General features: G+C 42.9%; 1 protein-coding gene across 5 annotated transcripts in view; it reads left to right on the top strand.

Moving 5' to 3' along the window:
* UNC5D (unc-5 netrin receptor D) overlaps positions 1-26084 on the top strand; it is a 537143-nt gene that overhangs the window by 434583 nt on the left and 76476 nt on the right. For 3 of the 5 annotated variants that reach the window (XM_087856401.1, XM_045779360.2, XM_087856399.1), the window contains exons 7-8: positions 643-807; positions 16203-16235. In XM_087856401.1, coding sequence (XP_087712527.1) covers positions 643-807; positions 16203-16235 — 198 coding nt within the window. The remainder of the gene's footprint in view (positions 1-642; positions 808-16202; positions 16236-26084) is intronic. The other 2 variants (XM_087856402.1, XM_087856400.1) reach the window with 1 other exon arrangement.

Raw genomic sequence — 26084 nt, 5'->3', positions numbered from 1 at the left:
TTGGACTATTCCTAGGAGGTAATGGGACAATTGCCTCCAACAGCTGCCATAATCTCTAGGGTCAATTTTTAGTGGAATTAAAATCAGTTTGTTCATTTCTACAATCCATGACCCACGAAATTCTATTTATGTAAGTCCTGGTGTCTTGGGGTTTGACTGACCTGTTTTACTTTAATACTATCAATATATATAGGTTTAACTTCTTATTGTTTAGGGCTTTCAGGGCTTAAAGATAGTTCATTCTACTCTCTGTTGTAAACTGTCTACCCACTAGGAACTGGTGATTACCCCCACATGCTTCATCTGTCCAGCTAAGATGCACTTGGGCATGCCAGACTGGGAATGAACGGGTCATGACATTTTTAGCCACCCCAGGAGCACGGAGCATGTGAATGCTTGCCTAAAGTCAGTAACTGGTCCCCTCCTGAAGTAGCCAGAGAATTACACCACTGCTTTTGTTAGCCTCTGTCTTGAGGACAGAAACCATGGAGAGAAGATAAGCAGAAATTATTATTATTTTTTTTTTGGTGGTAGTGGTGATTTCTTTAAAATCCAGCCGTAAGACCAACAGCAGTCCTGGGGTGAGTCCCCTGACAGCTGCCTGCTTCGCTCTAATGGTGGTTCCTTTTGTTTCCCTTGAAGTGGACGGGAGCTGGGAAGTGTGGAGCGAATGGTCAGTCTGCAGCCCGGAGTGCGAGCATCTGCGGATTCGGGAGTGCACGGCCCCACCCCCAAGGAACGGGGGCAAGTTCTGTGAAGGGCTAAGCCAGGAATCGGAAAACTGTACAGATGGTCTCTGCATTCTAGGTAACACCTTCTGTTTCACATTTTCAGTGTTTGTCCACAACATGGCAAGAAACGTTGTGACCATTCATTTGCTTGAACACGTTAACAGAAAGCAAAATCGTTCTCCAAGAGCAAAAAGAAAACGAGTGAGAAGAGTAGCCAAGTAGTCAAATACTTTAGTAGCGATGGGGTCATTTAAATATCATATCACCGTAACTTCCGTAAAGGTGCATACCTATTAATCTAACCAGTAACGTTTCAAGAGAGCTGATTTAAGAAAGTGGTTACCATTGCTTTTTAGCTTAGCAGTTCTTTTCTTTTCCTGGCCACCATTTTAAAGTCCTTTCTTTTACTGAATGAACGTCTCTGTGGACATTGGCCGTGTATGGTTTTAGTCACGCACGTGTAATTTAGTGGGCTTTTGATTTCCATTTTTCTATAGCGGACATAAAATCACTAGGAAGACAAGGAACTTTGGCATATGTCCAGCACTGGAGCTAAGATCACTGTGAAATCCCCCCATGAGTATAAAATGCTGTGTGAGCCTTTCCCCTCTATTCATTCCTCTCTTGTCTACCGATGCATGGTTTTCTAGCGTCCTTTAGCCTCCATCTTCTGCATATTGAGATGTCGGTCAGATAGGATCAGAGACTCGTAATGGCTACAATGACTAAGCTTTCCAAGGGAAAAAGAGTGAAGCCTCTGAAATCATAGAGGTGAATAAGATCTATTTTTACATCAATGGGAAAGGGGTGTGTGTATAAGAGCCCAACACCAGGATATATTCTGCCCTTTTAGACAGAGAGTGGCTACCAGTTCAACAAAAACGAATTACATTTTACCGTCTCTGCAGGAAGCAATGAACAGCAGTCTAGGTAAATGATGCCAGCATCACCGCACGTGTCACTGGTAGCCTGCCAGAGTGCTCTTGGTAAAACTAGCTGTTTCAGCAGTGAAGGCCGGGTTTGATTAAAATAGCATTGGGCAACAGCTTTATGGAGCAGGAGCTTTGCGAAGGATCTAGGTCATGTTACAATTGGGGAATCTCCTTCACTCCAGTTTTTTCTTTTCATGCCAAACATGACCCTAAAGCAATGCTTCAGTTCCCGACCTCTCCGGGAGGTTTCACAATGGCACTGCTTGACTCTTGGGTGACCTACAATTCAATTCTTAGATGTTATTTAGCTTTCAACAGAGTCTCTGGATTTCCTTGGTTGTCCCTGAGGGCTGCATTTCTGGAGATGGAGCTGCCAGCTCTGAATGATCGCTTTAATATTTGGGTGTGATTGTTGCTTGGTCAGTTGTGACTGGTGCACAGAACCTTGGTGTTATGCTATCACAGATGGCCACACCTAAATGCCCTCCACAAGAAAATGAATGCCCCGAGAGTAAGATCACGCAATCTTTGCCAATAACAGTCCAAGGATCCAAATTACAAGCTAAACTAAATATCCAGTGCTTTTATGCTTGCACATTTCTCTTCCGGAAAGATAATTATGTGGTATGATTGTCAAGAAACTTTTTCTAAGCCTAACCACCAGCATTGGGTGGTTTTCTGACCAATGCCCTTTCTACTTGCTGAACCTAGCGGCTTCTCTGCTCTGAGGATCGCAGCCGGAGGTCAATAACAGGTGTATGCCTCATTGACGGGAACAGAAGGGTGAAATTGGTGGGGTGTTTAGCTTGAACCCGAGGAATAAGAGAAGCCTGTTCCCTCTCCCTCTGTGCTACCAGATAGAAAACTAAGGGCTGTGGCTTGAGAAGCTTAAATCAGTCTGCTTCAGAGATTAGTGCCTTGATGTGTCATGAGACCAAAGCCAGAGAAATGCCACAGGGGTCAGAAAGAGAGAGGAAATCTTTAAGGCTGAGCTACCTGATAGCTGATCCGTCCTTCTCGTCAAGATGTGAGATAGGTCAGTTCAACAGTGACACTTCGGCAACCAAAATATCAGTTGAATGCCAGTTTGGTTTCATTTCGGATGGGTATATTGATACGAAAAGTTCGAATAGACAGTTTGGAAATTAAATCAAGGGTAAAGACATCTGTACAATAGCAGGTTCAAATAAACATCCCCAAGCTACATCTGATAATCTCACCACATTGTCTATCAAATGATCTACTAAAATGACCTAAAGGAAGCACCTGAAAAGGTGAGCCGGTAATCACATCAAAGTAAAGGCTGCCTGGGTAAGCATTTTCTCTTGGACCTTCTGAGCTTCATTGTTTTCCATTACCGTAATTACCTGGGTCCCTTCCCGGTCTTTCCTAGGGCACCGAAGAAGAGAACTTTCATTCTGGGTTCGCTCAGTGCATCTAAAACAACTCTTTCCGCTAGTGGTTTACACAATGCCTACTTTTTGTATCTAGGATTACAAAGGGTAGGTTTCCCTTTACCCAAACAAAACCCATCCTTTCCTTTCTTCGGGCAAGAGAGTCCGGAGTACCTACTTGACTGACTCATTCTTAAACTCTGTGTTGGCTAAGTTCATGTTTCAGAGGCAGCTGCCCTGCACAATTGCTTAATTATACCATAAACTCTACATAGCAAAAGGAAAATGGAACCAGCAGGATAACATGCTAGCCCAGTGTATTCTTAAGTTGTCACGACGTCTACTACTGCTTGCTAATTCTCCCAAGGAGTTTTAATATTAAAAACCCATTTCCAGCCCATTTATAGTACATGGTAGGTTCTCCTTTTGACACACAGATTTTTCCTAGAAATACCCAACAGCTGCCTTTCTGTATAACAATTGATTAATTCACAGTTGCTTTCATGTATATTGCATAGCAGAAGTGGATATACTATTGCAGACCCACAGGAGTAATAAGAATGTAGATCTGGACACATATGGTGTCATTAGCAGCTTAGCAACAATCTCTCCCCCATGCCCCAGTAAACACTTTCCCATTATGGGACCCAATAAGAAAGCCTGTGAGTAACAAGCTTTAATGAGACAGAGTGGAGTGGCTCATGACTAAAGTTTCCATTGTGCTTAATTAAAAAAGAAAATAAAGCAGAGATAGCTCAATACGCATGTGTTTTCGTGGAAGCAGTTGTTTTAATTCTACAGGGCTAAAACTGTCATTTTTGGGTCGTATCCTGAGTGGAATGGAGCATAGAGAGGATAAAGAAGCAGCCATATTCCACAAATTACCATAAAATCTCTCCCCTTTGTTATCCATCCATTATAGACTTCTCTACTTTTAGCCTTGTTAATAAAAAGATAAAGACATCTGATCGTTTTTCTAGCATAATCCTCCTTCCAAGTAAGGATTGGCTTTTATCCATTGGTCTGTGATGGATGAGTATTTTGTAAGTCATTAAATCTATGGCCCTTCTTATTAACCGGTTCTGAAATACTTAAGATGGCTTTTCCCATCCAGGAAATTTTTCTTCTGTCACCACCTTCTCTTGACTTCCTCATAGACCCCGTGTGCTGCACTTACTTACATAGTCAAGACAGGGGAAACGAGGGAAGAATTTGTCTCAACTAATTGAAAGGAAGGCAATTATTGCGCCTGTCTCTTCCATCTCTCTTTTCCTACTCTATGCCCTGTCTACATATTTCAATGTGTCCTTTTTGACTATGCTTACATTTTTTTGGTGGAATTGGACAGAAAGTGCTACACATGCTTCAGAAACATGATCTCTGGAAGATTGTCTCAGGCACATCTTGTTAACTTTGTTCAGTTTATGAACAGAATTGAAATAAAACACCTCCACTGTAAATAGGAAGGACTTTAAAATTAAATTTGGGCAGCTGGAGAGCAGGGTACATTACCTCCAGATGATATTACTTCAAGTGGAAAAAACAAAAACCCAAGAAAAGTAAACAGATAAGAACAGATCTCCATGACAGTGTGAACTCGAGACAGCCCAGAAAACCTACAAACATTTCTTAAGGAAGTGAAATTTCAGCCACAGAACCAGAGAGTTGGTGGGAACGCACATCCATAACAAAGTAAATAGAAATTTTGGTAGATGCCAACCCAAGAAGCACGGGGAAGGTATCAGCACTGACCTGGGACTGACTGTTGGAAGTTGAGCTCAGCGGGGCTGGCCCAGGATGGTAGATCTGGCATTCAGAGCAAAGGCTGAACAGCCTTCGAAGGTCCTCTGTGATTCTGAGTTGATACTGGTTTTTCTCTTTTTCAAAGATTGGAAATGGACCCGAACCTTGGACTGAAAGAAATGAAAGAGCTGAGCTTACAAGATTTGAACATTTATCCCATAGATGAAGAACGGGTTGAGGACTGAGGGCTCTGGGGTCAGACTGCTTGAGTCTGAATTATAATTACAGTCCTATGAGAAAGTTTAATTTCTCTAAGCCTAAATTTACTCCTCTATAAAATAAAAGTTCGAATAGTGTCGGGACACCTGGGTGGCTCAGTCGGTGAAGCATCTGATTTCAGCTCAGGTCATGCTTTGGGAGATCGAGGCTTGTGTCCAGCTCCACACTAAGCGAGTAGTCCACTTGTCCCTCTCCCCCTGCTCACGCGCTTTCTCTCAAAATCCTTAAATTATTTTTAAAAAGTCTAATACTGCCTATTAGAAAGGGTTCTTTTCAAGGAGGAGATGAGCTAATCCCCGTAAGGCATTTAGCATTCACAGAAAGCACGCTATTTGTGTAAATAATTATCGTGTGTGTGCGATCTAGTGAAGGGATTCCTGTGGCAGAAAAACTATGTTTTCCATATTCTGCTAAATATTGACACTGTGACACTTAGATGTTTTTTTAAAACATTTCCTAATATATCTGATGAATATAGTATATCTAATGAAATAAAATGTACTTGTCATTAAAATCTATGATACAAATTTTGTGCTCTTTATACCAGCCAGTTCTGATTAGTAGTTGTTGTTGGAAAATGGAGTTTAGGAATCTGATGTTTTGTGGTGGTGTTTTTTTTTTAAGATTTATTTATTTGAGAGTGAGAGACACAGAGCTTGTGAGCAGGGGGAGTGGCAGAGGGATGAGGAGAGGGAGAGAGAATCTCAAGCAGACTCCCGCTGAGCGTGGAGCCCGTCCCAGGGCTTGACCCCAGGACCCTGAGATCATGACCTGAGCCGAAATCAAGAGTCGTACCCTCAACTCACTAAGCCACCCAGGGGCCTGGGAATCGTGATGATTCTTAAACTTCATGTCAAACCAGAGATCGAGTGTCCTTTCTCAGAACTTTTTTTTTTTTTTAAGATTTTATTTATTTATTCGACAGAGATAGAGACAGCCAGCGAGAGAGGGAACACAACCAGGGGGAGTGGGAGAGGAAGAAGCAGGCTCATAGAGGAGGAGCCTGATGTGGGGCTCGATCCCATAACGCCGGGATCACGCCCTGAGCCAAAGGCAGACGCTTAACCGCTGTGCCACCCAGGTGCCCCTCTCAGAACTTTCTAAATAGCTGAACAAAGAGCTCTTAATCGTCCAGTCTTCCTTTGCAGATGGGATTCGGTCCTGAGGACGAGGCAGGTGAATTATGAGGTCCCAACCACTTCTAAAATTCTAGGATTCTCATCACTAATTCAAAATCACTCAAGGGGAAGGCTGCAGAGAGGGACGTGGATGATCCCCAGGTGAGAAAATCAGTCCTCACAATAACAAGTGGGGGATCATATAGGTTTCCTTCATGTTATAAAAATACACATGTTCTGACCACCTCATCAGAAAACCAATTTTTAAAAGCAAGTCCTTATTTTTCCAACACAAATTCAAAAATTCTTTTTCTCTGGAAAAAAAATAATCCAGCCTACACACTATGAGACTGTATATGCAGATTCCAGAATCACCCACCTATTGCCAACCATTCTGAATTAATATTTGTTACATGTCTGGTACTTCCCTTATTCTACATTCGCACATCTGAAAATTAGCACTTTTGCCGTATTCTTCCATATTTTTAAAAAATGCTTCATAGGTCTGGTGGTCAGTGATTACGGATATCCAAGGTCCTTTTTGGAAGTTTCCAGAAAGTAGGCTTTCTGGCATATAAAACATACTCTTTCCATTTCATTACTTGTGTGAATCCAGATTCTACATTTGCAGTGTCTGTAATCAGGACTCAACAGTACACAACCCTGGGTAAGAAATATTAGTCTAGACTAGAGGAAGATTTAATGCCTGAGATCATAGAGTGGTCCAGCTATAAAAGCAATGGCAAGAACCCAATCAAGGAAGTGGTTTAAAATGGCGTAGAGAATTCAGTGGCCCCTGGGGTGTGCTAACAAAGTGAATTAATAGAGAGGAAACCTCTTTGTGTCGATCCTACCTTTTCTCCTTAAATTACACGTGCACACGTGTCTTCAAGATCATGGAGAAAAGTGGTACCTAAAATGAAGATATTAACATCATCGGCAGACCTGGCCTTTGCCTTTCTCCAGAGAAGTGTCAGTATTACAATAAGAAAAGACCTGGCTTCGGGTACATGTGTTTGGCAGAGGACAGTGTGAGTGTTCAGTGGAGTGGAAAATTGCCATGATCATTGAGAAAAGAGATCACGGGGTAGTGAAAAGGGCTCAGAAATAGGAATCAGGAGTCCTGGGTCTGCGTTCACTTGTGTCGTGACCTACACGTGACCTTGAGCAAATCTCTCCCAATTCTGTACCCTTCGTCCGTATCTATTAAAAAGATGGGCAAGATGATTTCTAGGTTTCATCCCACTATAAAAACATGAAATTATAATTTTATATCTTAAATGTAGCTTGCATATATATATATATACACACACATATATACACACACATATATATACACACACACATATATATTTCACAGATAATTTTCAATAACATAGTTAATACATGTATGCATATAAAATATGCAAATACTATCACAGGTCCGTGCATTCAGATACTGTTTTTTAGCCAGTTTTGAGGAGAAATTTTAATTCATTCACACACCTAAAGTTAACCATTTGGGTGATTATTAAGCAGCATGAGGGGGGGATAACTTTTAGATATGATACAAACCATGATAGTCTCACCTAGGAAATAAATCATCAAGTCAGGCCTCTCGCTTTCCATTTCAATCCCTTCACTGAAAATCCACGTATCCAATGAATTTGCACAGACCATAGGGAATTTATGGACCCTGATGCTGTATTCAACAAAAACTTGTAGACGTACTCAACACATACTTATCGAGTACCTACTATATCCCATTTCCTGTTCTAGGGACTGGGAGTAGGTAGAAAGCAGTCACAGACTGAGTGCAGGTAGCTCAGTCTATAATGGTAGATACATCACAGGGAGTGATGAAGCTTAAAAGAATGTTCAAGTAGGGGCACCTGGGTGGCCAGTCGGTTAAGCATCTGCCTTCAGCTCAGATCATGACCCCAGGGCCTTGGGATGCCTACCTTGGGCTCCCTGCTCAGCGGGGAGTCTGCTTCTCCCTCTCCAGCTCCCCTTGCTTGTGCTTGCTCGCTGTCAAAATAAATAAAATCTTTAAAAAAAAAAAAAAAGGTACAAGTCAAGGGCTCATCACAATTTCTCTATAAGCAACTTTTTTTAAGGCGGGAGGGATCTCCTATGTCTATCAATTGCTAAGTGTTTTCTTAGCAATTGGTAAATGGTCATTAAACCACCACCCTCCTGAATCTCACCATCCCCATCCATTCCCTACCCAGTCAACGCTGGCAGTTACATTGTAGGTTTTAAAAATTTTTTATTATGTTCAGTTAGCCAGCATATAACATCATTAGTTTTTAGTAGCATTCAACAATTCATTAGCTGCATAAAACACCCAGTGCTCATCACAACACGTGCCCGCCTTAATACCCATCACCCGGTTACTCCATCCCCCCACCTCCCTCCTTTCTGTAACCCTCAGTGTGTTTCCCGGGGTCCATGGTCTCTCATGGTTTACCTCCCTCTCTGATCTCTCCCCCTTCAGGTTTCTCTCCCTTCCCCTATGGTCCTCCACGCTATTGCTTATGTTCCGCATATGCGTGAAACCACATGATAATTGTCTTTCTGCTTGACTTACTTCACTTAGCATAATACCCTCCAATTTCATCTGTGTCAATATAAATGCTGGGTATTCATCCTTTCCGATGGCTGAATAATATTCCATTGTGTATATGGACCACATCATCTTTATCCTTTCATCTGTTGAAGGGCATCATGGCTCCTTCCATAGTTTGGCTATTGTGGACATCGCTGCTATGAACATTGGGGTACATGTGCCCCTTCTTTTCACTGCATCTCTATCTTTGGGGTAAATACCCAGTAGTGCAATTGCTGGGTCGTAGGTGTAGCTCTATTTTTAACATCTTGAGGAAGGTTTTTAAATTTTTAAAGAATTTGGATATCACTCCTGCCTTAAGGTAAAGAAAGTAATCATCAGGACCTTAACCAATAAATTATTTCCTTAAACTTACATAATCTGAACAGTGTTTAGTGTTGAATGTGCGTGTATTCCTATCGTGGTTGGAAGGGAGGGAATCAAAGCAAATTAATTTATTGGATAGAAAAAGGATTTTAATAGACATCTTCCCTGGGAGCAGAGATAGAAACATTGCATTTTATTACTTTGAGGCCAATTTCTTGATAAAGTCTTTGTGGGCCCGTGCTTCAAATTGTTTGCAGCGACCCAAGAGCATATTTTACTCTGTTTATCACAAAAAACCTAACAGAATCAGTGGGAACGGAAAGAACTTTATAACAAAGATGGTGTGGATTCTAGAAATTCACATGATTTAGCTCAAAAATGAAATATGCAAATGCTCCTTGTGAACATGGTCATTATGGACACTGACTTGTCTGAGTTTAGACAATGCAAAGGGCATTTCTATAAAGAGACCTCAGAAAGGTGGGGGAAGATGCCATCTTCTAATGCATAGTAATCATATGCTTTGACTGAGGGGCAGTTCTGGAAGATCACTGTCAAGAGAAGTGACACCTGTAAGTTCTCTGTTGTGGTACCTGTCTGACCTCCCCTAATTAACGTAATGGGATCTTGAATAATTTGTTGGGAGAAGACGTCCATAGAGCTGTTTTTCATTTACTAATAATGTATCTCAGACCTTCTGAGTTTTTATTCAGATGGGTGTTTTTGTCATTCAGTCCCTGAATGTCGCTAATTACCCAGATATCTCTGACCAGCTGGGAAACCCTGGGAGGAATCTCTAAAAATCCTCCTATTCTCTGCCCCTCCTTCTAGGGATGTGCTCAGAGTGCATTTTCAAAGGAAGAGATCTTGGAATAGTCTGTTTAGGTTGGGAAGGGGCAGAGGTAGGAGGAGTGGGTGAGGAAGCAAGAATTGAACTAACCCAGTAACATGTGTCAGAAATCCGGTCTCTAAAGCATAAGTTCTGAGCAGGATCTTTGAAATGAACAAAAAGAAAAATATAGTGAGGAAATTAAAAACTCAAAAGAGTGGAAACCAGAGATGGGCTCTGTTTTATGCTCTTTTGGTTTTTCTGTGGTTTTGATCATTGGAAGAGTTTGAGGAGCACAGGGCTGGGGGTGGTGTCTCTGTGTGTTCTCCTGCCTAAAGAACTTTCAGCACCGAGAGGAGAATAGAATAGAATCCCCACTTGTCATCTTCAGGGTCTGCCTGACAAACTCAGTCGCAGTGGTATCGCCAATGCAAAGCCGGCCTTGTGTTTATCTCCTTATCTGCCAGAGCTAATATAAAGCAGATTGGCCAGACCCTGGGATTTCCTGCAGCCTTGGCTAGGATTCAGAGAGCGTAACACTTGTCCTTAATTATTTCTAGTTATTGGGGGCGGGGGGGGGGGGGGGTGGGTAGGGAAAGCATGAATAAAGGAAACATATTGGTAATCAATAATGTCAACTTCTTCTCTACCAATCAGTAAATAATCAAGCAAATAGCTTTTAATTTCATTTTTCCTCTGTTTTTCTTGCTGTGATTCTCTGGTTGCAGTGCCAATTACTCATGAGCTAATCATTTAAATATGATTTATATGTTAGGGACCCATAACTGACAGTGATTAAGAAGTCTAAAATAAATCAAATGAACAGTTCCGAAGTGTACATTTGAAAAAAAAAAATCCACATTTTTTTTTAAAAGTAAGCCCTACGCCCATTGTGGGGCTCGAACTCACTCACGACCTGAGATTGAGTCTCATGCTCTACCAACCGAGCCAGCCAGGCATCCCCCCCACACACACACACACATTGTATTGTAAGTAAGATAAACTGTCCAGAGAGGTGAGACATCCCTGTGAACAAGTAATCACCAAAAAATTCATGAAGGCATCAGAAATTGATCTGTGCCTTGGAAACAGGACATTTTTATATAGGAGAGAGAAGGGCATCCCAAGGAGAGGCAACAGCACGGAGGGGAGCCTGGAGAGCTCAGGGATCGATCAGACTAGAGCTTGGATTGGTGTCCTAGAAGACCGGAAGGGCAGGCAGAGCCGTTGGCCATGACTTACAGGCAATGTGGAATCATGGTAGACTCCTGGGTGCTGACGCTGGAGAATCATTCCAGTGAATACAAAAATAGCTAGAGAATGGGGGAGAAAGAAGACTGTTCCACCAACTTCAGAAATCAGCTCTTAAATATTTTAAGATGACAAAGAATGTGGAGAGTCATAACTGACAACATGTATCTTTTTTGGGGGGGTGTGGGGGCTGGTGAAAAAGGTTTCAAAGCATAAGATCTATGAAGGAAATACTGAAGATGGTCTTTGGAGATGAAAAAATGGGACATGACTGGTTTCGTGAAATTAAAGAATGATAATAATCATTGACTATAATGACATATGTGAATTGCTACCTTGGAGGAGAAGCCGGGCTTGCTGTCCTGGTGGGTATTCAGTCACATTGAGAGTCTCTGTGCCTGATTCTCAAAAATAGTGACGTAATAGACTCTGATACCACACGTACCTGTGTAGTCTTTAAAAGGCAGAGGAGCTGATTTCAAATAACCAAGCCCAGGTTTTGAGGAGCAGTCTCTTGCCCACTCTGTGGGTTGGGGTTGAACTCATCTGTCCCCATGTGCCATTTCTCCTGAGACCTGCTCTCTTTACCTCTCTAGGATAGGGGCAAAGGTACGCGTAACTGGCCACACCAGTTTCCTAGCAGAGAAAGTCTACTGCTGGCTGTGGGTGGGAAGGTAGGGGTGCAGCTATAATTAGCTCCTAAGAACAATGGATACCATGGAAATGCTCGGGGAGCATCTCCTAGAACAGAGGAAGAGTAAAGATGGCAAAGAAATGAATCACTACCAAAAATAAAAATATAGATTGTCCTCTCTTTCCCTTTTTCTCAATCATTTCTTATATGTAAATATGTATATCTCTATACACACACCACAGGCAAAAGCAGATTGCAGAACAATATATAAAAGACAATTCCATGTTTTTGTAGGTAAAAATGATCAGTTACTATCAGTCTTCTGTAGTTTCCTGTAAATATATATGAGCAAACATATATGTGTGTAAATGGTTTTATATATACATAAAATCCCAGGGGGAAAAAAGCCTAGACTTTGTATATACAACTTAATATTAATGATGGTTATCTCTCAGTGTGGAATTATGAGGTTTTTTTTCCTTGTACTTACATATATATTTTATTTTGGATACACGAATTGTGTACTGACTATGTAAATAATAAAAAGGATTCTTAAGGAAAACATGACGATTTAAAACATACTGATGAATTACTGAACTCTACATCTGAAACTAATGTTCTCTATATGTTGACTAACTGAATCTAAATTTTAAAAAAATGTTTTTGCATCTTTAACTTGTAAATACACACAGTCATTATAAGACTGAGTTATAATGACATCAGTGTCCATTTACCCAGAAGGTACCTCCCGGTGTCTAAGCGAGACCCCAGGAAAACTTGTGATTTTCCCAAACTACAGCTCGGCGGCTGCCACTAGCTCAAAATTACATTTTTCTGCCTGCAGGATCCAGGAGGGCTCCTTCTGGGTCCATCTGTATACTGCAGCCACCCCGAAGCTTCTTAGAGAGGCAAGACTAGCTGAAGTTGAGTACACAGGGCCCCAGATCTGTTGGCAGGAGGTAGTGGTACACTCGATAATCACAAAAACACAAACCCCAATTAGTCAGGAGGTCTTGGACTCGGGCCCAGGCATGGGTATTTGTTTAAAAAGCTCCCCAGGTGATTCTAATGTACAGCCAACATTAAGAACCATGGCCCTAATGGATTAATTTACTAAGGGGTTATTTGAACATGGCCTTGGAGAGAGGTAAAATGAAAGCAGAGAGGATGTGGTTGACCAAGGCCAAGTGGATGCACGGCCCAGGGCCTGTGAGAATGATTTTGCAAACCGAATAAAAGAACACGGAGTGTGGGCTGGGCAGTTCTTCAAAAGATAGTGAGGTCGGTGGGTAGACCTCTCTCCCAAGTTCATGGGAGAACAATCTCTGATATTCAAACCGGGAAAATGTTTAATGTCAAGACACTGGTATCTCACAAAATCCAGCAGGACCCAATCTGGATGCTGATGCCAGGGCACTGGAGCTCTCCTGGGCACCAGAGGCTTCCAGCCTTTTCTATTAGAGGATGCACACTGACACGCTGGACCCAAGCGTGACAAATCCCACAGTAGAGCAATGGCCCTTCGAATAGTTTTTTACTCTGCTTTAGGAAATCGTGCCACATGGATTTCTGTGGAATGCCTTTGCTTATTATTCTGTAGATTTATAGTGGGTGAAAGCTAGGGAGCCCACAGGGGTCTTCCGGTCCTCGTCCATTTTTCATATCAGGAAAATGAAGTTTTGGCTTGTGCTCTGTTTCCTAAAGCAGAAGCTGGGACTGACTGACTGGATGCAAGTTAACTCCCTTCTAGTACTCCTGCGATCCAGACTTGTCTCCAGGCAGTGGCCCAAAGGGTCCTGTTTTTACTCTGAGTGACTGACAATGATGAGCTTATTCATAACATGTGGAAATTATGTATCCGCTACCATTTATTGCTAGCGAACATGTGCTAGCCCGAGGCTATCGGCTTTATATTGACCATGTTTAATCTCAGCACCGATGCTCAAGGACGTTATTATTTCCGTGAACACTGAGGTCACACAGATAGAATGAAGACCACTCAAGATGGACGTCCTGTTCTAACCGTGAGAGTCTGCACGATTTCCACAACGCCGCTGCCAGTCACGATGACCCCAGAGCTGGGTCAGAGAGGGAAATGCCCCACTCTTCTGCCCTGGGTGCCCTTGCAGCCCGACTTTGTCTCATGACCAGTTAAGCCCTGGCTTTTCCGCCCCATTCACTCTTTCTTCCTGTAGAGCTGCACCCAGTGGAACCCGACCACCTCAGTGTTTTAACAGCCTGACTGTATTTGATTTATTTTCTGAGGAGTGGTTCTATATCTCACCTGTTTTTAATGGAGTTTCATTTTGCTACCCAGCATAATCTTCGTTCCTGTGGTTTAGGAGGAAGAAAATGCTGTTAAGCTCAGCTAGAGCCCTAAACAGATGTGCGGCATGTCTCTGTGTGTACCGTTAGCAATACATCACTTCCAAACGTCTTGGCCTGGCCTGCCAGCATCCTGCACCCGTGCCAGATGCTTTCCACCAGCAGGCAATAAGCAAAAAACTGAAGTCAGGTTAAAAACACCAAAGTCGTTGGGTTCTAATCCTTGAGTGTATTAGCATCTGGACTTTGGGAAGTGCCACCCGCTCTCAGGCAAACTAGCCGCCCTCGACTCGTGCAGGAAGGGGGATGCAAGTGTTGTCTGTTTTAAGAAACCTGGGGCGCCTGGGTGGCTTAGTCGTTAAGCGTCTGCCTTCGGCTCAGGGCGTGATCCCGGCGTTATGGGATCGAGCCCCACATCGGGCTCCTCCACTGGAAGCCGGCTTCTTCCTCTCCCACTCCCCCTGCTGTGTTCCCTCTCTCGGTGGCTGTCTCTATCTCTGTGAAATAAATAAAATCTTTAAAAGAAAAGAAAAGAAACCTGATGGTGTAACAATCTGAATATGATCCTATCCGCTTGAGCAAATTATTATCTTTTATGAAGATTTTTCATTTTAAAGGGAGATTTGTCAGAAATTATCCCTTGCCAATTAACCTTCTCTTTGTAATGAGAAAAAAAAATGGTGGTCCCTTTGCAAGAGTGTGACTTACAACTTTAAAGTTACTTCCGTAGTAAATCGGATGGCAGAACACACGAGAGCTGTGTTCAGTAAAGCACACCACGAGGGTTTTCTGTCAGAATCAATATTAAGGGCTTGAGTGGGTCAGGGTAATACATATCTCGTGAAGGATTCAGAATAGAGCTGTGTCTCTCCGCCTGGGAGGGGTTATGTGGCAGTCAGATCATGTTTATGGAGTTCTCCAATACATAGTGGGCGAGAGTTGATGCCGTTAAAAACGTAATCCAAAATGACAGTGTCTCACCCTGCTTGGCTCGCCTTCAGGCAAGTGGAGGAAAGGGACTGTGTAAGGTGACCTCTCAAGGTCCCCCTACCGGAGCGTGACTCTGTGACTGAGAAACAACAGCCTCAGAGCTTAGTCTGACCGTGTTCCATCTAAGTCCCCAAAGAGGACTGATCAGAGGGAGGTCACGCCATGCAAATCTTCTGGAATCTTGACGCGGTGACTAAAACACCATCTTCCCAGGTTTCTGGGTCATGGTGGAGTCGTGTTGGCCTGGGACTGCTGGGGAATGGGGACTGGGAAGTAGATGGTCTGTAGTCTGAGACAAAGTTAGCCATGGGCACCAAGTCTCATTTACAAGGTTCTGTAGTGATGGCAGACAGGGCAGGACAGAGTGGCTGGAGGGCATTGTGGAGAAATGATAAAAAGGTCTCACCTGAGCCTGACCCCTGAATGGATTTTCTCTGTCTGCTTCTCCCACCTGCTGCACGGCTCAGTTCGGGGATTACAGAGAGATGGTACACATTGTAACAGATCAGAGGGCTATGAAACAGACAAACCTCCAGCAAGCTCGCAATACTGCACCCATCCTCCACAGGGAAGGGCAAAACGCATAGCCTGGAACTTTTTCATCTAGGCAATGATAACCGCTAAACCAATGTAGGAGCCCTCTAAATATGTATTCACCAGCTCATTTTTTCCATCGTCACATATAGTGACATAGCATCCCTTACCTGAGCAGTCTTCTGATGGTATAGGAACTAGGGACTCGCTGCAAGCTCCGCGCGCTCAGCATGCTGATAAGAATCTAGCAAATGCAACAAGAGAGAAACTCTAGTAAGCCTGAGGGAAAAGGAAAAATAATAAATAAATCAAAGGAATGAAGCAATCACCCCGGGAAAATATCGCGCAAGAGAAAAAACACAAAATTAGAGTGAAAAGAAAAAATACGGACAACATAATCCGTATCGTCTGCAAAAACAGAGAAAATGTTTCATTTATAGAGGTGGACATACAGTGATATAGGAAATCTCTCTGCTCCGTGTAAATTTATTAAATGAAACTTTCTTTTTTTCTCTTTCTTTCTTTTAGATAAAAAACCTCTTCATGAAATAAAACCCCAAAGTAAGTTATTTTTCCTCTTGTGAATATAATTTATTCTCATATTTGCTGCCTTACTATTGTATTTGCTTAGGAGCCAAACAGAATTGAAGTTTGTGCGAAAGACCCAGGACTTTCAGGGCTTCTCCTCATCGGGTTTGGAGTCACATATCAGAGGTTGAAATCTAAAGGAAATATGCACACCCCTCCCCGTCCCTCCCTCAGAGAAAGTAAATCTCTCCTCTTGATGCTGCCTGCCTAGAAGTCCATTTCTCTGCAAATGTCATCTAGGATTCTTATTGCTGAGGAGATTTATAGCATTAAAATTAATAAGTATTTGTCAGTACAAACTTTCAGGAGAGCAGCCTTGGGCGAGAGCCTGACTACATGCCTCTCCACCAGAGAGGAGGAGGAGGGGGCCCCCCCGAGATGCAAACCGTGAACTCCATGGCAACTGGGGAGATTAAAAAACCAGCATTCCACAGAGAAACCATCAGCAACTGAAAAGTTTGGTGTCAGGTGCTGGCTTGAGCTCTCCATCCACAGGTTTACCTCCTGGGCAGGCCTTTGCCTTATGCCCACCTTACACAGCCAGCAGATTTGGGAAAAGCCTCACAGCATGAATGGTTTGCAGCCTTGGCTGAACTTGAGAACCACCTGGAGGCCTTTTCAAAACCCCAGTTCTCAGGCTGTACCCCCAGACCAATGGAATCAGAATCAGGGTGGGTTAGAATCCCTGGTTTTTGTTTGTTTAGGGTTTAAAAATTTTAATGCATATTTCAATATGTATTTTTCCTTTGAGGTATAGTTGACAAACAATATTATATACACAGCGATTCCACTTTTATGTACATTAGGAAATGACCACCGTGATAAGTCTAATTACCATAGTTATCACAATATTATTGACTATATTCCCTTATGCTGTACTTTAAATCGCATGACTTATTTGTTTTATAACTGGAAGTTTGTACCTCTTGATCCACTTCACCTATTTCACCCATCCCCCCACCCCTCTGGCAACCACCTCCTTGTTCTCTGTATTTATGAATCTGTTCCGTTTTGTTTGCTCATTTGTTTTTTTTAGATTCCACATAGAAGGGTAGGAATGCCTCTTTATTAAAAGAGCCTCAGAATCCAGTGTGCAGCTTGGGCTGAGAGTAACTGTCTTAGAAAAATCTTTCTCAAAAAGTGGATCAGCAACCATGTGCATCAGAATCATGGGGTGTGGTCGGAGCTTGTTAAATACACTCCACGTCAGAATAGAACAAACAGATCCGGACCCCTGGAACAAGATGGGGGGCGGGGGGAGGGTCCTCCTGGGAATCTCTGTGTTCATATGTTCCTCACATGATCCTGAAGCACTCAGAAGTATGTCGAGCATACCGGGGAAATCTTGAGACGGAAGGGCATCAGCAGCACAGCTCTTAGCAACAGGAGAGGTAGCGAGCTGCCTGGTTTAGTTTATAAGCTTGTAGAAGGTGTCCCTGGCCAGTATCTCCCATTTTAATATAAAGCAAATGACTTTTGATCTTTTAAATCCTACGGTATTAAAATTCAAAGAGCTTGGGAGAGCTAATAGTTTTTATGAGCTAACTTCTTTGAAGGAATTAAGACCCTGCGAGGATAGACAGAAATAGGTACCTTGGGACAGGGGTCAGGAGAAGTGAGAGAAAGATCCAGGAAAGCTGTTAGTTTCATACTGCCTTATGTTGCTTGAGGCAGGCTAGAGAGAGAAGGGGGCTGTTGAGTCTGAGAACTTTGCAAAACAGTAACAAACTTCCTTAACCTTTTTCCCCTGAGGTCTGCTGGTCAAGTCATGATTGGCACTTAGGGAGAGGTCCCCTGATCTCCAGTTTGCTTGATTTTGAACTCAGGAAGATTGAAAGTGGGGGAACCTGGTGGTGTATGTGTGTGTGTACGTGTATGTTGAGGGAGGGAGGAAAAAATTCGGGTCAGTGAATATTTGGCTTGAGCCTGTGTCAAGAGCTCAGGGTGACAGCTGGACTCCCAGCTGCCTCCTGGTGACATAGCCATGCCCCCCACCCGTGGTCACGTGCAAGATCGTGGGTATCCATGTGGGGGCCACTGTGAGAGTTACTTAGGAATGTGTTTTTTAAAAATTAATTTCATGCTTAGCTTGTGAGTCCTGTGCCATTCTAATTTGGTTACATCTGTACTTCCAGCCATAAACCCCACAGTAGCTATTTCTAGTCCTCAGGGACTCCTGAATTAGTTTTTGCTTGGGGTTCTCGCTCATGAACACCATGCTTAATTGCTGGATACTGCAACGGAATCGCTTAAACTGTTTTAATTTGTGATTTCCTAAAAATAAAACCTTAACAGAATCAATGTGATTGCAAAAGGCTCCCAGAGGAATCCAGTCGGGGTTCTGTAAGCTGCATGGTTAGGAGTGCATTTTGCAAATTCAGGCTGCGGTTGCTCAGTGAAAGAGGGGCTTAGTTGAAGACTACATGAATCATCACTGATGCAAAATCAAAGTCAATTATGAAGATAATTGAGAAACAACCTGTTCCCATATATAGCTGTACGCGTGATCCTCCACAAGTCCTGGTGGATAGAAGACGTTACTCAGAGCTCGCGAGCACTGCTCTGCGAGCAGGCGGGCCGAGGAGCCCGCTTTGAGTTGCAGGGAGGTGTAAAGAGAAAGTGAGGTCTTAAGATATCTGTTGGCAAATCATAATGACAAACTGGGGAAAATATGTGCACCGCATAGCTCATGAAAGCACTTATTGTAAATGAGATAATTTAATCAATTACGTTTCCTAATGTACTAAACCGAATGTTTCATTTTCTGCTTCTGCACATCTTAAATTATCTTCAGGTGCTTTATGAGATTTAATCATAGTTAATAGAAACTTCATTACCATCAAATGTGCTTTCAATAAATGTTGTGTAACAATGTCAGGAGGTGCAGTAAAATATAGTAGGTTCTGAATGGCAAACACGCACCCCCAGAGTCAGATGGAAAAAAGGCTGCCTTCAGACAATGGGGCTCCTTGGAGGCTTGGGCTGTGGCTTTCTGAACGGCCCTGGGCTCCTGAGGAGCGGCTCGCTCAGCGCATTCACCTAAGCGATGAGAAGGATTCCGCTTTCCCCTAAAAAGTAACCCAGAACCACACACACACACACGCATGCGCACACATGGTCTTCTCTTCATCTTTCCTTGTAGTATCTAATAGCATTGCCCGCTCGGCACAAATCCCATCAGCACTTCCAGAGTCGGCCACCTCCAGGACGGCTCCAAGTGAGTGTCTCCCAAGTGCCTTCATCTCAACTTTTTCGAAAGTGAATTTCTCCTTCTCTGCCCTGTTCTTAATCCAGTCCCGCATCCCATCTTCTCTAGTTCGGTCAGTACCACATCAACAACTCACTTGTCCAGAGGCAGAACTTGGGCAGTCTCTGAGACCCCTCTTTTTCCTCTCCTATCTCCTGCTCTGCTCGTTGCTCAATGAATCGTTACAGTCTGACTGTTCTGGAGTTCATCAACATTTCTCCATTTTCACTCTACCCATGTCCATCCCGCCATTCACTCAACAGCTGTTTACTGAGCGCTTACGCCGTGCTAGGAAGCGGCGGTGGGGAAGCAGCACTGAGCTGAACAGGTACAGTTTCTGCTTCCGCCAAGCTTACCATTTTAGTGTGTGGGGATGGATGGATGCTAACAAACCAGAAAACCTATATTTCTGATCATAAGTGTCGTAAAGGGGAGTAAAGCTGGGTAAGGGGCTCAGGTGGGGTCAGAGTAGGTCTCTGTATAAAAATGACTTTTAAGTAGAGACCTGACAAACAAACAGTCTGGATGTCTGGGAGAGAGCATGCCAGACAAGGGGAACACCAGATGCAAAGGCTGCGAGGTGGGGACTTGCTTGGAGTGTCTGAGGACCAGCAAGGAGGCCAGGATACCTGGAGCAGAGCGGCAAAGGAAAGAGCCCCGATAGCTAAGATCAGAGAAGTGGGATGAGACGGGAAACTGCCAGACGTATCACAGGCCATTATAATCACTTTGACCAAAGGGAAGCCATTGAACGTTAGTCATAGTGACATGACCTAATATTTGCGAGGATAAACTCCACCTGCTGCACTGAGTAGGGGATCAAAGCAGAAGCAAGATCTGTTACAGTGACCTATTGTAACAATAATCTGTTACAGTAATCTCGGCTGTTCCAATATGGAGGCTCTTAGTACCAAGGTGCAAGATGACTGTGGCGTGGCGTAGATAGACAACATTGGAGATTGTAAAAATGGGTCATATTTGAATATCTTTGGAAGGCAGAACGGATTTGCCGATGGAATGGATATCGAGTGTGAGAGAAAGAAAGGTGTCAGGCGTGATTTCAGAAGTTTGGCTATGCAGCTAGAAGGATGGAGTTGCCGTTACTGATAACGGAGAAACTGTGGTCTAGCAAATCCAGAGAGGGAATCAAGAGTTCAGTGTTACTAGTGCTAACTTTGAGATACCTCTTAAACATCTAAATGGAGAGGTTGAGCGGGCAGTTGAATGTATGAGTCTCGAGGTCAGAGGAGAGTCCTGGCTGGTGACATAAATCTGGGGCTTGTCAGTGTCCAGATGATATTTAAAGCCATTAGGTTGAAAGGGATCCCGGGCTAATGAGTATGCGTGGAGACGGGGAAGAAAGTGGAGGACTGAGCCCTGCAGGGCATCAACATTTAGAGGTAGAGGAGGTCAGAAGTCACTGCAGAGAAGACAGAAAAGTAATAGGCAGCAGAGTAAGAGAAAAACCAAAAGAAAAGAACATGATGTCCCAGAAGAAAAGTTCAAAAAGTTCAGGCCATCTTCATTCCCAACAAGGATTTCTACAGTGGCCTCCTTGGATCTGGTCTTGCCCTTCATCAGTTTATCTCATCTTTCTGAAACATAAATTCTGGTTCACACCACCTCCAGGTTTAAAGCTCTTCAGTTGCTCGCCGTTAGTTCCAAGATCAAGTCCAACGTACTGACCAGGTACATGATCTGGTCTCAGCTTCCTTTTCTGCATCACATCAGCTTCTCTCAATCAGCTTAATCATTAGGTAAGCTACTTCCTACCTGCTCACCACTTCTTATATTCTTCAGCCAAATAAAGCTTCTGGGCTTTCTGAATACCCTGTGCCCATTTTCGCGTATACATTCTCTTACTTCTGCCCACAAACTCGTTCCCACTACCTAATCCTTTTTTTTTTTTTAAAGGTCTTATTTATTTATTAGAGAGAGAGAGACAACCAGCGAGAGAGGGAACACAAGCAGGGGTAGTGGGAGAGGAGGAAGAAGGCTCCCAGCAGGGCGCCCGATGCGGGGCTCGATCCCAGGACCCCAGGATCACACCCTGAGCCAAAGGCAGATGCCCAATAACTGAGCCACCCAGGCGCCCCACGCTACCTAATCCTTAACTTGTTAAGCTCATTCTTCCTTCAGATCCCCTGCAAGACCTTCACCCACCAAGCCTCCTGTAGTTTACCCAGTATCAAACTATTTCCCTAATTCTGTATTTTCAGTGCCCTGATGCTGGTCTGGATTCCCCTTCTCAGACATTATCCTATCTACCTACAGGCAGGGATTGAGTCTTATCTACTCGCACACCTGTAGCATTCACCGCTGGCCTAGTATGTATGAGATGCTCAAAAACACTTGCGTGAATGCCCTACATCCTCCAGCTAACTCCTCATGGGGCCTTTTACTGTTAAGGTGAAAATAAAGTCTGCTTCTAAATATTTTTATTCATTTATGTAGTAGCTATTTATTATACAATGGTTCTACGTAAATAGTCTTGTCTCACTCAATAAGAGGGAAAAAATAAGAAATGTTTCTTCCCCACAACTTCAATACAACGTAGAAGATGATACATGACTTGAGAAAAGGGGAAGGAACAATCTTGAATAATCATTGATTCTGTACCAGATACAAAGTCAAAGCCCAAAGCGTATGCTTTCCAGAATCATTTCCATCAAAGAGGGGTCCAAAAGTGTCCTCAAAGTCTAAAAATGAGGTATACTCCTTACTAACACCCATCCCATTCTACATCTTTTCCAAAAATACACAGCCTTCATCGATATTGCAATCATATGGGGCCTGGGAATCACCATCCTCTGCGATCTTCCCAGGGTTAGGGAATACCTCAGAAGATACAGGGTCCACACTGTATCTTGGACATTCATTTAGGCTATGAAGACTTGACTAGTGCCTTGAGCCCATAGAACTGTCTGCAACTTTGGGACCTACCCTTACATTCTGAACAGGCTTAGGCTCTTCTAAGCTAACATTAGGCTACTGGCATCAATGCCGATCTTCTAGCCATGCTTTAAAACACAGGGGTTTTTGTTGTTGTTGTTGTTGTTTGTATTTTGCCCATCATTTTTCTTCCCCTCCTGATTATTTTCTGTTACATAAATACAGCACTTTCTGCAAATTGCATGACTTGCTTTGTCCTTTACGATCATCCCTACTGTGAATCAATCTGTCTTTATAGGCAACATCTGTAATTTTCTTACCACTTCTGACATCCTCATTATCCAATTTTTATCCTATCATAAGTGTGTGCCTTTTCTTACTACTCTTTTCAATGATATTGTTGGCTCTGCTCTTAATGAATGTGATGGGAGTTTTTTCATTATATACCTCTGAACTAAGCACAGAGGAGTAGTTGATAGACCACTATGTTCTTGGGCAAGAGAATAACCCAGGTTGCTTGTTAGAATGTGAATTCACAGGCCTCATCTCTCCACTTGTCAGTATTTTCAAAGTTTACAGAGTTTGTGCCTTCAGTTTTGAGGATAGGAAATTAAAGGGAAGTCATTTTTCTCAAGGGCTGGAGTTCCAATCCTGTTCTTTTTGAGTCTATCCCTACTCTAACTTGGTCTTCCTATCTGATGGGGAAAAGCACAGTTCTTTTGCAGCCAAAGGTAGAGTTACTACATAAAAGAGAGGACTCCTAGTTAAACTTGAATTTCAGATAAATAAATTTTTAGCAGAAGCATATTCCAGATATTGCATGGGAAATACACTAAAGTTATTCATTGTTGATCTGAAATTCAAGTTTAACAGTGTCATATTTTTATTTGCTAAATCTGGCAGCTTTGCTTAAAGGAGGAATACAACATTCCTGAATGTACACTATCAAGAATCAGTTTATAAAATAGATTACCTTTATTGCCAATCTTGGAAGAATGGTTAAAATTGAAACAGATACTTGAGGGGAGAGCCTTTCAGTAGGAGCAAAAAATCTGAACCAAAAAAAAAAAAAACGTCTCCTGGAGAACAAGGTCTACTTGAAAAAAATGAGTACTCAGACTTGGCCAGAGAGTAGGGTCCATACGAATGAAAAGTGGGCGAATGCTTCTGAAAAATGGGGTGGTGCAGAGCATAAAGTGTCTTGAGCCATAATGTAAGTCCCTGTTGGAGTGGACTCAATTCCTACCAGAGAGTCAATGAAAGGTGTTGGAGTGGCAGTACCAGGACTGTGTTTGGGAAGACTAATCCACGTGTACAATGGCTCTGAGTGACCAAGACTGGGTACTAGGCAAGACGAGACTGTACACCATGGGTGTCAAGTGGGGTGTCTTGAAATTGAGACGCGAGAGGCACTGGAGATGTAACGAGTAAGACATATGAGTGGTTTGGGGAAGGACTCAATGGGGACAGAGTGAAAGATGACTCTTCAGCCTCACTCATGGTGTCACATTACCGGAGAAAGGGAATTCAAGAGAAGAAAATATTTGAAGAGATGAGAACGATGAATCTAGAAGTCAGATGACAGATCTGAGATGTCAGCACAACATGCAAGGGGTTTTGTCCATTGAGCAGGAAGGAGATACGGCATGAGGTCTGCAGATAGGAGATGAGGCAGGAGATCTCCAGTGGAGAGTGTTAGGCATCAAGGAAATAGCACTGACTGGGAGTGATTTTTCAATTGGATTGGCATGGAGAAAGGAAAGGGGCTAAGAACTGAGCTTTAAAGTGTATTTATAGAACTTTGAGAATGAAGGGTGATTACTAAGTAAGAAAGAAGAAGGTAAGGGAATTGAGTTTAAGGAATTTTTTTCTCTCTCTAGAAGGAGGGTTGGCTTGGCTTGTCTACTGCCACAGAGCAGTGGGAAAGAGTAAGACAGAGAACATTACTATTGAGGCAGTGGTTGTAAACAGCCTTCAAGAAGGAACAGTGATTTGGTGGAAAGACAGACCTTAAAGGGTAAGAGAACAATCAAATACAGAAATACTGGACTGATTAAATTATCATACCGCCTGGCCATGGGCTAGGCAAATGTAAAAAGAAACGAAGTGCATCTCCAGGTTCTGATAGGAAAGACCTGCAAGATACTGTATGTGGGGGGGAACAAAAAAAACAAACAACAACAAAAAGCAAAGTACAGGAAAGAAAATATAATGTGGATCCTTTAGGGTAAAAAATAAATAAAGGACATTCACATCTTTTTCCACCAAAAGGTCTCAAAGATACTATCAAGACCACTTCTGGAGAAGGAGTAGTTGGAAGATGGGTTTTCTCCTTGCATCCTGTTTTTATACTTCCGAAAACATTTTCTCCCCTTATACAGGTATTTTATTTATTCCCTTAACAGGGACAGCAGTGAATTGGTTAGGGAAATCATGTATTAAGAAAACACCTATTAAGAAATGCTGAACGTTAAAAAAAAAAAAATGCTCTAAGTTCTTTTAAACAAAGAGCGAAGAATCCGTGGGTGCAGAGAAGACCGCATCTTCGAGAAGTTTATCGGAGAGGAAGTTGGGCGAAGGATTTGGGGAGAGGTGACTGATGAAGACTAGAGTGTGTGTGGAGGCAGATGGCAAGGCTCGGGTGCAGAGGAAAAGTCTGAAGATGCAAGACCGAAAGGGAATAATGAATGAGTGGGGGTCCCGGTGGAGGCAGGAGAGGGCTTGGAATCAGAGCCGGCCTGACACAGAAGAGGAGCAGCTCCTCAGGGAACAGAGAAAAGGGAAGGAAATGTGCGTGAAAGAGCAGAGGAATTTTAGAGTGTAAGGGAGTGAGCTCACATGGGACGGCCTCCATTTCTTCAGCTAGAAAGAAGGGCGGGGGAGGAGGACGCCCTACTGAACTAGAATGGCTCCTGGCACATGGTAAGCGCATTTAGGAATTGGCTCTTTGGTCATTCGCTACAACGGTAAAAACAATCACCACAATAACAGTAATGAGGTTTTTGACGGGAGATCAGAAAAGCCAAGGTGCTGATTGGTGCAAGGGTTATTATAAGATTCCAAGCAGTGCAAATATAATTGGAATGGTTCACCATGGTTGGCCATGGCTGACCATTTAAAGCTATTTTCTGACGTGTTATTTAAAAAAGTTGCTTCTCAATGACAGCAAGGATAAACAACTCTAACAGAAACTTCTATCATATTTCAGCATCTAATTAAATATTCTGGCACGTGACTCTGTCTCCACAGCACCAGCTGTGCAAGGGGCCAGGGGCAGATCCTGAGACGGCCAGGAGCTGCCCTTCTAGGGGAGTGAGCACAGCAATAGCTTCCATCGTCCATCTTCCACCTGTGAATTTTGACTGTGTGGGTTCCTTGGTAATTCACCATCTCTAGTATATGCCAATTCAAGTTGGTTTTGCTCCTGAAATGGCAGCAATGGTCGTTCTACCATATTTAATGGGAGATAGAATATTCTATGTTTTGAAAGGCATTTGCTGTGCTCCTTTATTTTGTGTAGCTATCTAATTCTATAAAATAGATTTTAATTTGATATATAGTTAAGCTCATAACACGAGAATTGAGTTATATTCCCATTAATTAGTGGCAATAATCAGTCTTTCACATGGGAGTCATGCGAAGAAAGGCAAACCGAGTAAATAGCCCTTGTATTTCATCCTTCG

This window comes from Ursus americanus, chromosome 27, assembly GCF_024610735.1.
Source record: "Ursus americanus isolate L20-20 chromosome 27, mUrsAme1.1.p, whole genome shotgun sequence".
NCBI classification, from domain to species: domain Eukaryota; kingdom Metazoa; phylum Chordata; class Mammalia; order Carnivora; family Ursidae; genus Ursus; species Ursus americanus.
The sequence above is the reverse complement of the archived record's forward strand: the minus strand, read 5'-3'. Positions and strand labels throughout refer to the sequence as shown.